Consider the following 14,657-nt stretch of genomic DNA (forward strand, 5'->3'; position numbering starts at 1 on the left):
TGCTTTCGAAATTGTTTAGTGAAAAATCCAGACAATGTATCATTCTCTGACAATAATTGCTGATAAACTTGCCCCTTTCATTACAAATATACAGATGCCTGCATGTACCATCTCTGCTTTTAAACCTATCTCCTTTGTACTAACTTGAAAGCTCCTCAATGCTGTTAAACCAGATCCCCCTGACAGGGACGGCTTTAGCACTGGTGGTACCCTGTGCGACAGTCTGTTTTGGTGCACCCCCACAAGATTAAAATTGACAGACTCACTTTCCCTTGTTTTCCATATTTTATTTCTGAGCATTTATACAGGACAGTGTCCACCAGAAAGTACCTTGGCGCTCCTGCAAATACTTTTGCAGTGGCATAAAGAAATTTGAGGGGGTCCCCGTGAAAAGTACTTTGAGGGGCCCCCTTTCCCCTTGCACCCAGTCAGAGGCCTGTTGCCTGTGCACAGTGTACTGTGCTGAATGGGCCCTCTGGAGCTTGGCCCCCCCAGCACTGCGGGGGTTGTGGGCACCTTTGTTACATCACTGACTTTTGCTGAGGAAAGAAAAGCTAGGCAGTGCTAACTAATTATATTTGGGTAAATAAATACTTTTTCAGAGATTTCCTCAATTGATTGAAATCGGAGCTCAAATGGCAGTGTTCCAGTGCAGTGCTAGATTTAGGGCAGGGCAACCAGTGCAGCCGCACATGGCTCTGACTTTGGTGGGGGGCGCTGTGTTTAAAAAATAACTTTGGCTTAAACTCCAGAGAACTTCCTTGGCATCCATCAATTTTTAGGCAATAGTAAAAATGTCAAGGTAATTCTGGTGATTAATGTTCCGACTGGTGAGAGATGGAATTTTGTCTAGTGGCAGCTTTGGCTCATCATAAAGTAGCGCAGGGGGTTAATGTGCTTCCTGCAAGGAACGTGTACCATGCAGATCACAGCACTGAGTGCGAGTGAACTTTGAGTAGCACAATAAAAAAATGAAATGGATGTTAGAGAGAGGCTATGGGCAGAAGAGGTGCACTGTTGGAGACTGCTAATGAGGAAATTCATTGAGAAGGAGGTCATGGGAGGCACCAAAAAAGACTGTTGCTCCGGGCACCACCGCTAAAGCAGGCCCTTTTCCAGAGTTTCGCAGCGACCACTGAAAAAAGCGCCACCCCCAATTGTATTGCACAGGAAGCTTGATACAATCACCAGAAAGGTGAACTTAGATCTTAAATTCCGTGCCAGCACATACCACCAAATACATTCCATGGCCAGGATATTTTTCTGATTTCCGTGTACTGCATTGTAACCAAACATAGTGATTTAAAATGATTCTCATTGAAAATGAGTCTGTCAGCGGAGCTATGGACTTACTGGAGCTTCATAACATCCTCTTAATATAAAACAACAACAGTAACAAGAGTAAGCCACTCCTGAAGCAATAAAAGCATTGGTCTTTGTTGATCTTAAGGAAAATCATTCTTTTTCTACCAAAATCCTCCCTTTATCCAGCCAGATGAGCCACCATAAGTGCCCGCTGAGCTACTGCAATGCTCTTTATCTTGGTCTCCGGCCTTTTCAAAACAATGGCTCAAGCTGGTTCAAAACACTGCAACATGTTTGCTTCTGAACCTTCCTGCCTCTATTTCCATCATCTAAAGAAATTTACATCCAAAATCAAATTGTTTAAAAGATTTTTCATCTGTTTCAAGGCTTTCCATTACTCGGTTCCTCTATTACTTCAGTAACTTTACCCTGGTAGTGCCGATCCGAATTACTTTGTTCTTCATCAGCATTCCTCCTAACTATTACTAAAATAAACAGAGTTCCTCAAGGTGGAGGATCTTTTTCCTAACAGGTGTCCTAAGTTTGCAGTGCTTTGCCGCTCGATCTCTACAGCCAGACTCATATTTCTAGGTTTAAGAAGCAGCTAAAAACCTGGATAATAATGCACTCATACTTTAGGTCATCAATTGTCAGACTTTCGGAATTAGAGGTAGGTTACTTTGTCCCAGGTCTGGTGGTGATTCATGGTTGGGGCTAGTTGAATGTATTGGTTAGGCCCACCTAGAAGCTGACCTACTTTACTTTCAGTTGGTGCTCTTAAGTTAGGCATTAGTTATTTGTAGATTTTTTAGCCCTCGATTAGTCTATTTCTTAGCGCTAGGAGAATTCTGGCCAACTGCATGCGCTCAAAACCAATAAATAACTAACAAAGGGTTTTTACTGTTTACATATTTAAATAACTCATGAACCCTGAGATCACATATTCATTTGAAGGGAAGAAAATGTTCACCACACCTCAAAACTCAAAATGGTCGACATAATGTAATATAATGTACATTCTTTACAATTCCTTTGCTAGAATAATAATGTTTGTGATTACATGTTTAAAGAAAGTCAAGAATGTTGTTTTGTGAATGCTTACCGTTAGAAATACCTGTTCAATATATGTTCGCTCGATTTAAACAACCGTCATTTTTTAACTGTCTTAAATATAAGAAAAATGTAATGCTACCTCTTACAAATAGTAAAAAAAAAAAAAGCCGTTGTAAGATGGCTATTTGTTACATGTCGCCTAGAGCAGCTGTAGTGATGAACATACAAGAACAGTTTAAAAGCCTGCAGATTGTCTTTTTGATATTTGGGCGGGCTGAACCCACAATGGGTTCACCAAAGTGGTATAAGGTTGCAGCCTTTGTTGTTGATCTCCTTGGTGAAGCCGTCCCAATCTGCAAAACGAAAAGCTAAATCTGAGCCATATTAAGAACAGGCTCACCCTCGAGTTCCGAGAAAAAGAAAAAAATGCCTTCATTTCATGTGCTGCGATGAAAAAGAAATTGGTTTGTGTTTAAAAGCAACATGCAGTATAAAGGACCGAATGTTACAAAAAGCGTGACGATTCACTGCATTTTGATATGTAAAGTCCCAATGTACTGCAAGGGAAACACTTCTTGTTCAAAATGAGACACCAAACAGCCCAATATCATGAGATGAGATATGTTTACTTCTCCGCAGCCCACTGTTTCTATATTTATTTGAAAAACAATGTCAAATGCTCTGAAGGACAGCAAAAACTACCACACCAGATCAAAAATTGCTCTTTCTGTACCCATAAATACATTGCAAAAACAGGGGCGGCTCTTCCTCTAGGGCGGATGAGCGTCGCTCCGCTGCTTTCAAGCAGACGGGGAAGGAAAAATAAAATGATAGTAGCAAAGTGTTATTATCATTTTATTTTTCCTGGGAGCCAGGTTGGGGCGGGGCGGGGCTGGGCTGAAGGGGGAGTTTTATGTGCACAATAAATGTTCATGTATGTTTGGCCGGCCGTGTTCAACCGGCAAAACAGACATGCGCACTTTACATTTCTCCTCTCGGCTGTATTGGGCAGCCGGGTGGAGAAAGTACCCAGGGCCCCACTCCCTGTGGGAGTTGCAAACGAGGCTGCTCACACCCATCACGAAGCTGCTGTCATGCTGGTGACAGCAGCGTCCTGATTGGCTGGGAGCCTGTGTGGTGCCAGGAACTTAGGACGGAGGAGACGTAAATCCGTCTCCAGAAGAAAGAGGTAAGTGTTTATTTATTTATTTATAATATTATTTTCTTATCCCCAACCCTTCCACCCCCGATCAGTGGCAGCTGCCACTGAGCAAAAACACCTTATGAAGAGAAAACAATGTAGTAGATCTGTAGAGAGACCATGATCACCCTGCTGTCTCTCTGGACTGACTAGTGATACTAATCAATGCACTTTGATAATATATCTTCAAAGTGTGCACGTGTGAAGGTTTAAAGATGTAAATCTATGTTTTTCTATATGCATACCATCACAATATTTTAGTTCTCGATATTTAGGCCACAATTTCAAGGCACCATAATATTTCTGAACTCAATAGTCTGATATACTGTGGAACAAGTAGGATGGAATTCAAGTGCTGTTGTAATACACTTAAAACTCATGTTTTTTGTTGGCCTTTGCCATTATACATATTTATTGATTCATTGCCATTGCTTACAGTTTCTAGTATGATGTCAAACAGTAGAAGAGAAAGATGAATCCTTTCTTCACACCCTTTCAGAGGGTAAAAATATTGAGCGCTTTAAATTTACTGTAGAATTGGTTACACATTTGAATATGTCTCATTCATTGATGTTTGTTGTAAGACTGTCTACATTTTAGATGGTGCTTTTAAGACAGAGCCCTGCAACAAAATATAAAAATGTATACTCTCTCCCACTGTGTTTCGTGAAATGTGATCATATGCACCTCTGTTATTTTGCGAGATCAACTAAATGTTTCAGAAGATCTTTCATCGTATGTTCTCCAAATTCTAAGAACCCACTGCATCTCCACTTTTAGAAGAAAATTAAATCTTTTCAGACTCAGCCATTTTTCATAGGTATTTTTTCTAAGGAGTTGTGTTGCCCTTTTCATTTCTGCAAGTGTTCATATTAATTCCACCTCTTAGGATCTGTCTCAATCACACCGACCTACCCCAAGCCATGTCCTACAGTTGCGTTGGCTGAACTATATATACTCATAAATTGTATTTTCAGTTACTTCCTTGGCCACAAAACCTACCACACCGTAAATTATTTTCTTAATTTGGATGTTGTTTAAAAAATACGTTTTTTGGGTGGGGGGGTGTGCATGAATCAAAAATGAGTTGCAACACTGATTTGGGAGAGTTGGATGTTCAATATTTATGTGTTAAATGTTGTATTAATGTAAATTGAAAAAGATCAAACAAGATGGTCTTGTTTCTCAATTCTATGTTGGCACAATGCCCATTATTTCACTCACTCATTCACACACTGAGACACTCACCTTTTCACTTTGTGAGTTGTGTCTTTGAGGGATGTCAAATAAATAGGATTACTTTGAAAAAGAGAAAGCCAAAAAGAGAGAAGACAGCATAAACATCACCTTGGTTTCTGAGCATTGTTTATTTGAAACATCAATGCTTTCCACAATATACTTCATACATACAGTAGTAAGGATTGCCTTCATTTTGCTTGAACATTTACTGACGTGGCACATCCAAAGCAGCACATTAATCTCCACCGGAGTCTGTACAATTTAGATAAATATACCTCTGATAGCTCAACTAAAATAGACTTGCATAACAGTTACAAAAAAGAAATGGTTAGGGTAAGCAAAACACTGTATACACCAAGTAAGAGGGGAAACGGGGAGCACAGCGAACCGAAAAACAACATCCAAACTGACGGGCAAGATCTCGCAAATACAGCCACATGTTGTTCAATATTCTGCACAAAGCTTATATGTTTTTTTGTTTTTAAGTCCTCACTGAGGGCAGATTTTGCACCAATAATGTCCACAGAGCAGAAGGTACAATGAATAGGAGCATGTAATGCCTTCTGTTCCTTTAATGGGTTGTGTGAGCAGGGCTCTCTGGGTTGCCCATAATTAAGACTTTCATGAAGTCTTGTCCTGTGAAGAAGATTTACCAGAGTATAAACAAAATGAAGAATGTTCTTAAGATCTTCTTTTCAAGTTGGTGACTTCCTGAATGTACATATTGTGTAGAGATAGACAAACTGGACTCTTCATACAGAACATCATGTAGTTCAATTACGTTAATTCAGTGCTAACTGGTGGGTCTTTTTCACATTCTATCAGATGGAATTGCTTACACAAATATTGCACAGTCAGAAAAATGCCAGGGCTCTCCGAGAAGAGTAACAAATCCTTTAAACAATAAACCATAGCCAAGGAACAATAACAAAACTAGTAGTATAAATTAGAATACACAATGCTGGTTAGGTAAGAGTAAACACATGTGGTCCAAATCCTTTGGAATGAGAAAGACCAAGTGGCTTGCATGTTTCCCTGTGTCATACAGCAGATACCCCTAAGACTTTAAAGTAATACATCTGTAACACGTGAACCAAAGTTATCTGAAGAAGCTGCAACTTCAACCATTGAGCTTTGCACTTGTTATGTGTCATAAGCAAAACTTTTGGATGGTATGGTAATAAATTTCCGGGGAAGGGAAGTGAGATCTGGAGGGGTGAGTGAGGAAACGATGATCAGCCATCCATCTTAAAGAGGCAAAGGTACCAGGATCTCCACGTAGTTGATAGGGAAAAAACCTGACTGGCCATTAAGCATCCCTTCATACCAGTTTTCATCAATCTGGTTGGTAAGGGTAATGATGTCCCCTTCCTTAAATCCAAGTTCACCTTCATTTTCAGGATCAAAGTCATACAGAGATCGGCAGCACGGCTGATCCAGTGGAGCTCCTACAGAAGACACACAAAAAGCAATACTGTTGAAGTACATACATTAAAAATAACCATTCATTCAAACATAACATCCTTACAGAATCATCATTCTTTAAGTAATCAGTTATGCATAAAACAATCAATAGTGGGGCTACTATTTTAGTGGACATGGTTGTGCATGCGGATTGTGATCTGGTGTAGAAAAAAGGTGATGTTGGTTACTTGTATCTGAATAAGAAGTAAACCTGTCTGATTGTCAGAATATATAACCATGGCTGTACACTGTCGGTCCACAGAGCCAGATCCATCACAGGTTTTCAAGATAACTAACACGTAAATTATTCCCAGCTCCATATGTATAATCACTGGTTACAAGATAGTATCCTGCAAATGACATATTACTAGTGCATTATCATGCATATGTCATTCACAGTCTTCCAGTATGTACATGTAAAAATATGCTCTATCATGAAAAGTTCATTAGGATTTGGCACCTTTAAAGAAGATATAACTCTTGTGATTTTTTTTATTTTTTTATATGAGCCTCTCTCATTAGAGTTCTTTCTCTGGAATGTTTGTTATTGTAGGGCAGCTTTCTTCACAGTCTGCTATTTTTCCAATACAGTTTAGATTAATGGTGTACGGTGGCTGACAGAGACACACACTTTTGTCCAAGGCAACAAGATAGTTCAACTGATGAAGTGCATGCGAAAACACCTGTGGGTCGCAGAACCGAATCTTGATAAAGCAAATTCATACTTTCATAGGTTGATAACTGACTTGGGAAGTAAGATCTAGTTACAAACGGTATGGGATACGGAATACTTAGATTACCATTTAGAAAATCAAGCTTCAAGTGTCTACTTTCTAAATCCAGTAAAGGCTTGAAGGTGGCACAATGAGCAGAGAGCAAGTTTATTTGCTTGTGTTGGTGAGGTAATGGGGATAAGTTATAATATAATTGCTGAAGATAAGCTGTTGACCTTTAACATATTTAAATTGCGTTTAGCCTTCAATATGCACCTTGTACTTGCTTGAGGCCATTATAGTGGGACACACAATTAACATATGTTTCAGTTTCAGTTACAAATATTTATTCATTCATTCATTCCACAGTTTTATGCAGTTGGGATCGAAACCTGAGCCACTTAACATGATTACTGATCAATGACATCCTTAAGTGACCTTCTGAAATTAGGAGCAACATGGATGAGTGAAGGAGGAAGGATAGGAGGGCGGAGAAGTACATGAATGAGCAAGCTAAAAAAGACACACTTTGGTAAATGGCTTAAGCACAAAGAAAAAAATAGTGTCTAGAAACATTATCAGGGAGAGGGTACATGTAATGTGGCTTGGTCTATGGAAAGACAAACATATGAAGAGGAAAGAAGCCTATGGCAGCTGACCAATAAGAAGCAAACAAATCAGAGTGACTACGGAGTTAGCCAATGGTAAGCAATGGGCAGCATTCAAGTCCATTGTTAGAAAACAAAGGTTCTCAAAAAGACACTGCATGCTTTCCACATCAGCTTTAGGTCTTGTAAAGCAACATTTTAACCCCTTCTGTGCCGAGGACGTAATGGTTATGTCCTGCGGCACTGTGCTGCTGTGCCCAGGACGTAACCATTACGTCCTGGGCACCCAGCCGAGAGGGAGCGCTAGCGCTCCCTCTGTGGAGTTCCCCCCCCACCCCCCAAAGTCAGGGATGGAAGGGGAAGCCCTTCCCCTTCCACCCCCGACCCCACCACCCCCCCTGTGATGTCAGCGCGCGAGCGCGCGCTGTTTGTCACAGGGCCTCGGAAGAGAAATGCTTTGCATTTCTCTTCCGATCACGGGGAGGAGGCAGAGAGGCTTCAAAGGGAAGGAAATGTATTTCCTTCCCTTTGAAGTCTCTCTCTGCGTTTTGGCAGCCGGATTGTAAAGCAATCCGGCTGTCAAAACGCCCACTAGACACCAGGGATGTCTTTTTTTATCATTGAAAGTGACATAAGGGAGCGACCCCTTGGGCAAGGGTCGCTCCCAGGGGGGGCATTTTTTTGAAGGCCTTTTCTGCCCCCCCTGGGGGCAGATCGGCCTATTATTAGGCCGATCTGCCCCCAGTGGGGGCAGAAACCTCTAGGCACCAGGGATACATTTTTTTTTTTTTTTTGAGGTGGGGAGCGACCGCTTAGGCAAGGGTCGTTCCCCTGGGGGGCAAATTTATTTTAGGGCATTTCTGCCCCCCATGGGGGCAGATCAGCCTATTTTTATTAGGCCGATCTGACCCCACGGGGGGCAGAAACCACTAGTCACCAGGGATTTTTGTTGTTGTTGTGTTTTACAGTTGGGGAGCGTCCCCTTAGGCAAGGGTCGCTCCCCTGGAGGGGCAAATTGTATTTAGGCCATTTCTGCCTGCTTTGGGGGCAGATCGGCCGATTTTAGGTCAATCTGCCCCCAAGGGGGGCAGAAACCACTAGGCACCAGGGATCTTTTTTTTGTGCTGTCACGCAAGGGGAGCGACCTTGTAGGCTAGGGTCGCTCCCCGGGGGGGAGTGAGGGGGCAAATTTATTTTAGGCCATTTCTGCCCCCCCTGGGGGCAGATCGGCCTATTGGTATTAGGCCGATCTGCCCCCAGGAGGGCAAAAACCTCTAGGCGCCAGGGCAAAAAAAAAATTGTTTTTTTTTTTGTTGTTTGTTTGTTTTTTTAGAGATGGGGTGCGACCCATTAGGCAAGGGTCGCTCCCCTGGGGGGCAAATTGTATTTAGACCATTTCTGCCCCCCTTGGGGGCAGATTGGCCCAATGTAGGTCGAAACCACTAGGCACCAGGGATCTTTTTTTTGCGCCGTCACACAAGGGGAGTGACTTTATAGGCAAGGGTCACTCTCCGGGGGGGGGCAAATTTATTTTAGGCCATTTCTGCCCCCCCGGGGGCTGATCGGCCTATTGGTATTAGGCCAATCTGCCCCCAGGGGGGGCAGAAACCTCTAGGCGCCAGGGCAAATAGTTTTTTTGTGTTTTTTTTTTTTGTTTGTTTGTTTTTTTAGAGATTGGGAGCGACCCTTTAGGCAAGGGTCGCTCCCCTGAGGGGCAAATTGTATTTACACCATTTCTGTCCCCCTTGGGGGCAGATTGGCCAATGGTAGGTCAATCTGCCCCCAAGGGGGGCAGAAACCACTAGGCACCAGGGATCTTTTTTTTTGCGCCGTCACGCAAGGGGAGCGACCTTGTAGGCAAGGGTCGCTCCCCGGGGCGGGCGGGGGGGCAAATTTATTTTAGGCCATTTCTGCCCCCCCTGGGGGCAGATCGGCCTGTTGGTATTAGGCCGATCTGCCCCCAGGGGGGGTAGAAACCTCTAGGCGCCAGGGCAAATAGTTTTTTTGTGTTTTTTTTTTTGTTTGTTTGTTTTTTTAGAGATTGGGAGCGACCCATTAGGCATGGGTCGCTCCCCTGAGGGGCAAATTGTATTTAGACCATTTCTGCCCCCCTTGGGGGCTGATTGGCCGATTTAAGGTCAATCTGCCCCCAAGGGGGCAGAAACCACTAGGCACCGGGGATTTATTTTTTGGCGCCAATGTCATGCAGGGGGAGCGACCCCATAGGCAAGGGCCGCTCCTGGGGGGAAGGGGGGAGGGGGGGTTGGGGACACATTTATTTTAGGCCATTTCTGCCCCCCCGGGGCCGGCTGAGATAGAGGCCAAAATCTACAGGTAGGCACTGTTTTCTATGAAAAAATGTGATGTGTCCACGTTGTGTTTTGGGCCATTTCCTGTCGCGGGCGCTAGGCCTACCCACACAAGTGACGTACCATTTTTATCGGGAGACTTGCGGGAACGCTGGGTGGAAGGAAATTTGTGGCTCCTCTCAGATTCCAGAGTTTTCTGTCACCGAAATGTGAGGAAAACATGTTTTTTTAGCCAAAGTTTGAGGTTTGCAAAGGATTCTGGGTAACAGAACCTGGTCAGAGCCCCACAAGTCACCCCATCTTGGATTCCCCTGGGTTTCTAGTTTTCAAAAATGTGCTGGTTTGCTAGGTTTCCCCAGGTGCCGGCTGAGCTAGAGGCCAAAATCCACAGGTAGGCACTGTTTTCTATGAAAAAATGTCATGTGTCCACGTTGTGTTTTGGGCCATTTCCTGTCGCGGGCGCTAGGCCTACCCACACAAGTGAGGTATCATTTTTATCAGGAGACTTGGGGGAACGCTGGGTGGAAGGAAATTTGTGGCTCCTCTCAGATTCCAGAACTTTCTGTCACCGAAATGTGAGGAAAATGTCTTTTTTTAGCCACATTTTGAGGTTTGCAAAGGATTCTGGGTAACAGAACCTGGTCAGAGCCCCACAAGTCACCCCATCTTGGATTCCCCTGGGTTTCTAGTTTTCAAAAATGTGCTGGTTTGCTAGGTTTCCCCAGGTGCCGGCTGAGCTAGAGGCCAAAATCCACAGGTAGGCACTGTTTTCTATGAAAAAATGTCATGTGTCCACGTTGTGTTTTGGGCCATTTCCTGTCGCGGGCGCTAGGCCTACCCACACAAGTGAGGTATCATTTTTATCAGGAGACTTGGGGGAACGCTGGGTGGAAGGAAATTTGTGGCTCCTCTCAGATTCCAGAACTTTCTGTCACCGAAATGTGAGGAAAATGTCTTTTTTTAGCCACATTTTGAGGTTTGCAAAGGATTCTGGGTAACAGAACCTGGTCAGAGCCCCACCTTGGATTCCCCCAGGTCTCTAGTTTTCAAAAATGCACAGGTTTGGTAGGTTTCCCTAGGTGCCGGCTGAGCTAGAGGCCAAAATCTACAGGTAGGCACTTTGCAAAAAACAGCTCTGTTTTCTGTGATGTGTCCACGTTGTGTTTTGGGGCATATCCTGTCGCAGGCGCTAGGCCTACCCACACAAGTGAGGTACCATTTTTATCGGGAGACTTGGGGGAACGCTGGGTGGAAGAAAATGTGTGGCTCCTCTCATATTCCAGAACTTTCTGTCACCGAAATGTGAGGAAAATATGTTTTTTTAGCCAAATTTTGAGGTTTGCAAAGGATTCAGGGTAACAGAACCTGGTCAGAGCCCCACAAGTCACCCCATCCTGGATTCCCCTAGGTCTCTAGTTTTCAAAAATGCACAGGTTTGGTAGGTTTCCCTAGGTGCCGGCTGAGCTAGAGGCCAAAATCTACAGGTAGGCACTTTGCAAAAAACAGCTCTGTTTTCTGTCAAAAAATGGGATGTGCCCACTTTGTGTTTTGGGACATTTCCTGTCGCGGGCGCTAGGACTACCCACACAAGTGAGGTATCATTTTTATCGGGAGACTTGGGGGAACGCTGGGTGGAAAGAAATTTGTGGCTCCTCTCAGATTCCAGAACTTTCTGTCACCGAAATGTGAGGAAAATGTGTTTTTTTAGCCAGATTTTGAGGTTTGCAAAGGATTCTGGGTAACAGAACCTGGTCAGAGCCCCACAAGTCACCCCATCTTGGATTCCCCTAGGTCTCTAGTTTTCAGAAATGCACAGGTTTGGTAGGTTTCCCTAGGTGCCGGCTGAGCTAGAGGCCAAAATCTACAGGTAGGCACTTTGCAAAAAACAGCTCTGTTTTCTGTGATGTGTCCACGTTGTGTTTTGGGGCATATCCTGTCCCGGGCGCTAGGTCTACCCACACAAGTGAGGTATCATTTTTATCGGGAGACTTGGGGGAACATAGAATAGCAAAACAAGTGTTATTGCCCCTTGTCTTTCTCTACATTTTTCCCTTCCAAATGTAAGACAGTGTGTAAAAAAGACGTCTATTTGAGAAATGCCCTGTGAATTACATGCTAGTATGGGGACCCCGGAATTCAGAGATGTGCAAATAACCACTGCTTCTCAATACCTTATCTTGTGCCCCTTTTGGAAATACAAAGGTTTTCTTGATAGCTATTTTTTACTCTTTATATTTCAGCAAATTAATTGCTGTATACCCGGTATAGAATGAAAACCCAATGCAGGGTGCAGGTCATTTATTGGCTCTGGGTACCTAGATTCTTGATAAACCTACAAGCCCTATATATTCCCGCAACCAGAAGAGTCCAGCAGACGTAACGGTATATTGCTTTTGAAAATCTGACATTGCAGGAAAAAGTTAGAGTAAAACGTAGAGAAAAATTGATGTTTTTTTCACCTCAATTTCAATATTTTTCTTTTTCAGTTGTTATTTTCTGTAGGAAACCCTTGTAGGATCTACACAAATTACCCCTTGCTGAACTCAGAATTTTGTCTACTTTTCAGAAATGTTGCGGTTTCTGGGATCCAGCGTTGGTTTCATGCCCATTTCTGTCACTGACTGGAAGGAGGCTGAAAGCACAAAGAATCGTAAAAATGGGGTATGTCCCAGTAAAATGCCAAAATTGTGTTGAAAAATTGGGTTTTCTGATTCAAGTCTGCCTGTTGCTGAAAGCTGGGAAGCTGGTGATTTTAGCACTGCAAACACTTTGTTGATGCCCTTTTCAGGGAAAAAACCACAAGCCTTCTTCTGCAGCCCTTTTTCCGATTTTTTTGAAAAAAACGATTTTTTCACTGTATTTTGGCTAATTTCTTGGCCTCCTTCTGGGGAACCCACAAAGTCTGGGTACCTCTAGAATCCCTAGGATGTTGGAAAAAAGGGATGCAAATTTGGCGTGGGTAGCTTATGTGAACAAAAAGTTATGAGGGCCTAAGCGCGAACTGCTCCAAATAGCCAAAAAAGGCTCGGCACAGGAGGGGGAAAAGGCCTGGCAGTGAAGGGGTTAATAACATTTGAAAAAGTAATCTGTGAGCTCCTGCTTAGTAATGCAACTTCTAATGCATTTACCACCTTTGCATTTTATTTTCAATTAGTCAAATAAAAGGGATCAAAACATGGATTGTAATTACACTGTCATACATGGTACAATAAGGTTAGCACTACTTTAATTATCTGGTGGGGGGGAAAGGGGATTCTTTGCCAATGTCACTTACATTGGTCTACAATCTCCTCAGACATGAGCAGTCTAGCAGGAAGAAAGTAGGTTGTAAGGGGCAAGTCCAAGTATATGCTAATGGATGGCATACCCTGAAACATGTAAAAGGCAGTCACTGCACTCTGGTTAAAATTTGTTTTCCATTTAGCTGTTGAAAGCTATGATCTTGTAAAAATACCACAACAAAACTTTATGTTCCCTTTTGGGATCATATGTGCAAAATAGACATCTCACAAATTAAATTTCACTATCAAAACAATGCAAAATATCATCTTCTATGATAAGCAAATCATAAATTTAATCTATTGCTATGCAGTTAGCATAAAAATCTGAACCACTTAACATCATTACTGATCAATGACGTTCTTATGTGACCTTCTGAAATAGTTGTACTTATGAACAATGTTGTCCTTCAATGGTGATTTACCTGATGGTTTAGGAGTCCCAGCATTGGAAAGACCTCCATTGTGCTGACTGTCAGCAGTAACTAATTCAAGGCTCATGCGGGGCTTCGGCTGGTACTCCCTTCTGGGTTGGTTTGCAGCTTCTTTGATTCTGCAAAAAAACATACATTGAGCATATTGACTTTGAGTGCATTGGGATGCTGTTTGCATCTAGTTCCATGTTGCTTACCACAGCTCATTATAAGAAATGTAACATTTAATAGTAACAAAGTTGAGTTAAGAAACAAAATCACAACAATAACAATGTTCACAGGAATGGAACTAAGGGGATAAGAATAAAGACGAAGAACTAGTTGTTTTTGAAGATTATACTTCCCATCCTATGTGTAATATCCTAAGACATCCTAGGGAGAGAGAGAAAGAACAGACAACACAGGCAATACAGCAATTTAACAAATGCATGATTTCCAGTGGTATTTAGTTTATCCACTGAAGAGCTGTATAGCATCATTGCTAATGAACATGAATCAACCAAATCTCACATGTAACAAAATATTTAATTCATGTATTATATAAAATAGATTTTTAAATTGTTTAGTTACATGTTTTTCATATTCTTTTCATTTAGAATGTATTTCAGAAAATTGACTCAGAGTTCATCCAGCCCCATTTGCTCTGGGTTTAATACACAAGCAGGTCGATTCAGAAGCAGTCTCTTCTAGCTGGACACCCTAAAGAGACAAAGAAAGACCTGGCACTGCTGTCTTTTAACAATTGCAGTGTTTCCAGTGGTCAAATTCTCCATTGACGAACTTTACAAAATCGTTGGTAAAGAACATGAATACACCAAACCTGACGTGTAAGAAAATATTTAATTTATGTATTATTTAAAGTGGATTTTAAATTGTTCTAATTGCATGTTTCTCATATTTTATTTCATTTACAATTTCAGTAAAGAAAATCAATCACAGCATTAATGAAGTAAACAATAAGACAAGAAACCACATGTGCCTGTTACAGCACAGAACCAGTCTTAATAGTGTATAAATATTTCACTATGAATAATTCAACACTGAATGTAATAG

The 14,657-nt window shown here is 42.3% G+C and overlaps 1 protein-coding gene and 1 long non-coding RNA gene across 2 annotated transcripts in view; one reads left to right on the forward strand and one right to left on the reverse strand.

The window, feature by feature from the left end:
* Positions 1-3,498: 3,498 nt before the first annotated feature.
* LOC138300294 (uncharacterized) lies at positions 3,499-14,425 on the forward strand. Its single transcript, XR_011204905.1, has 3 exons — positions 3,499-3,547; positions 12,459-12,553; positions 14,201-14,425. It is a non-coding gene; the product is annotated as an uncharacterized lncRNA (long non-coding RNA).
* Positions 4,912-14,657, reverse strand: part of SH3GL2 (SH3 domain containing GRB2 like 2, endophilin A1) — a 629,532-nt gene continuing 619,786 nt past the window's right edge. The window contains exons 8-9 of the mRNA XM_069239475.1: positions 13,596-13,723; positions 4,912-6,246 (exon numbers count right to left, since the gene is read on the reverse strand). Coding sequence (XP_069095576.1) covers positions 6,047-6,246; positions 13,596-13,723 — 328 coding nt within the window. The 3' untranslated portion in view covers positions 4,912-6,046. The remainder of the gene's footprint in view (positions 6,247-13,595; positions 13,724-14,657) is intronic.

The sequence above is a fragment of the Pleurodeles waltl genome, chromosome 1_2 (assembly GCF_031143425.1).
Source record: "Pleurodeles waltl isolate 20211129_DDA chromosome 1_2, aPleWal1.hap1.20221129, whole genome shotgun sequence".
In the NCBI taxonomy this organism is placed as follows: domain Eukaryota; kingdom Metazoa; phylum Chordata; class Amphibia; order Caudata; family Salamandridae; genus Pleurodeles; species Pleurodeles waltl.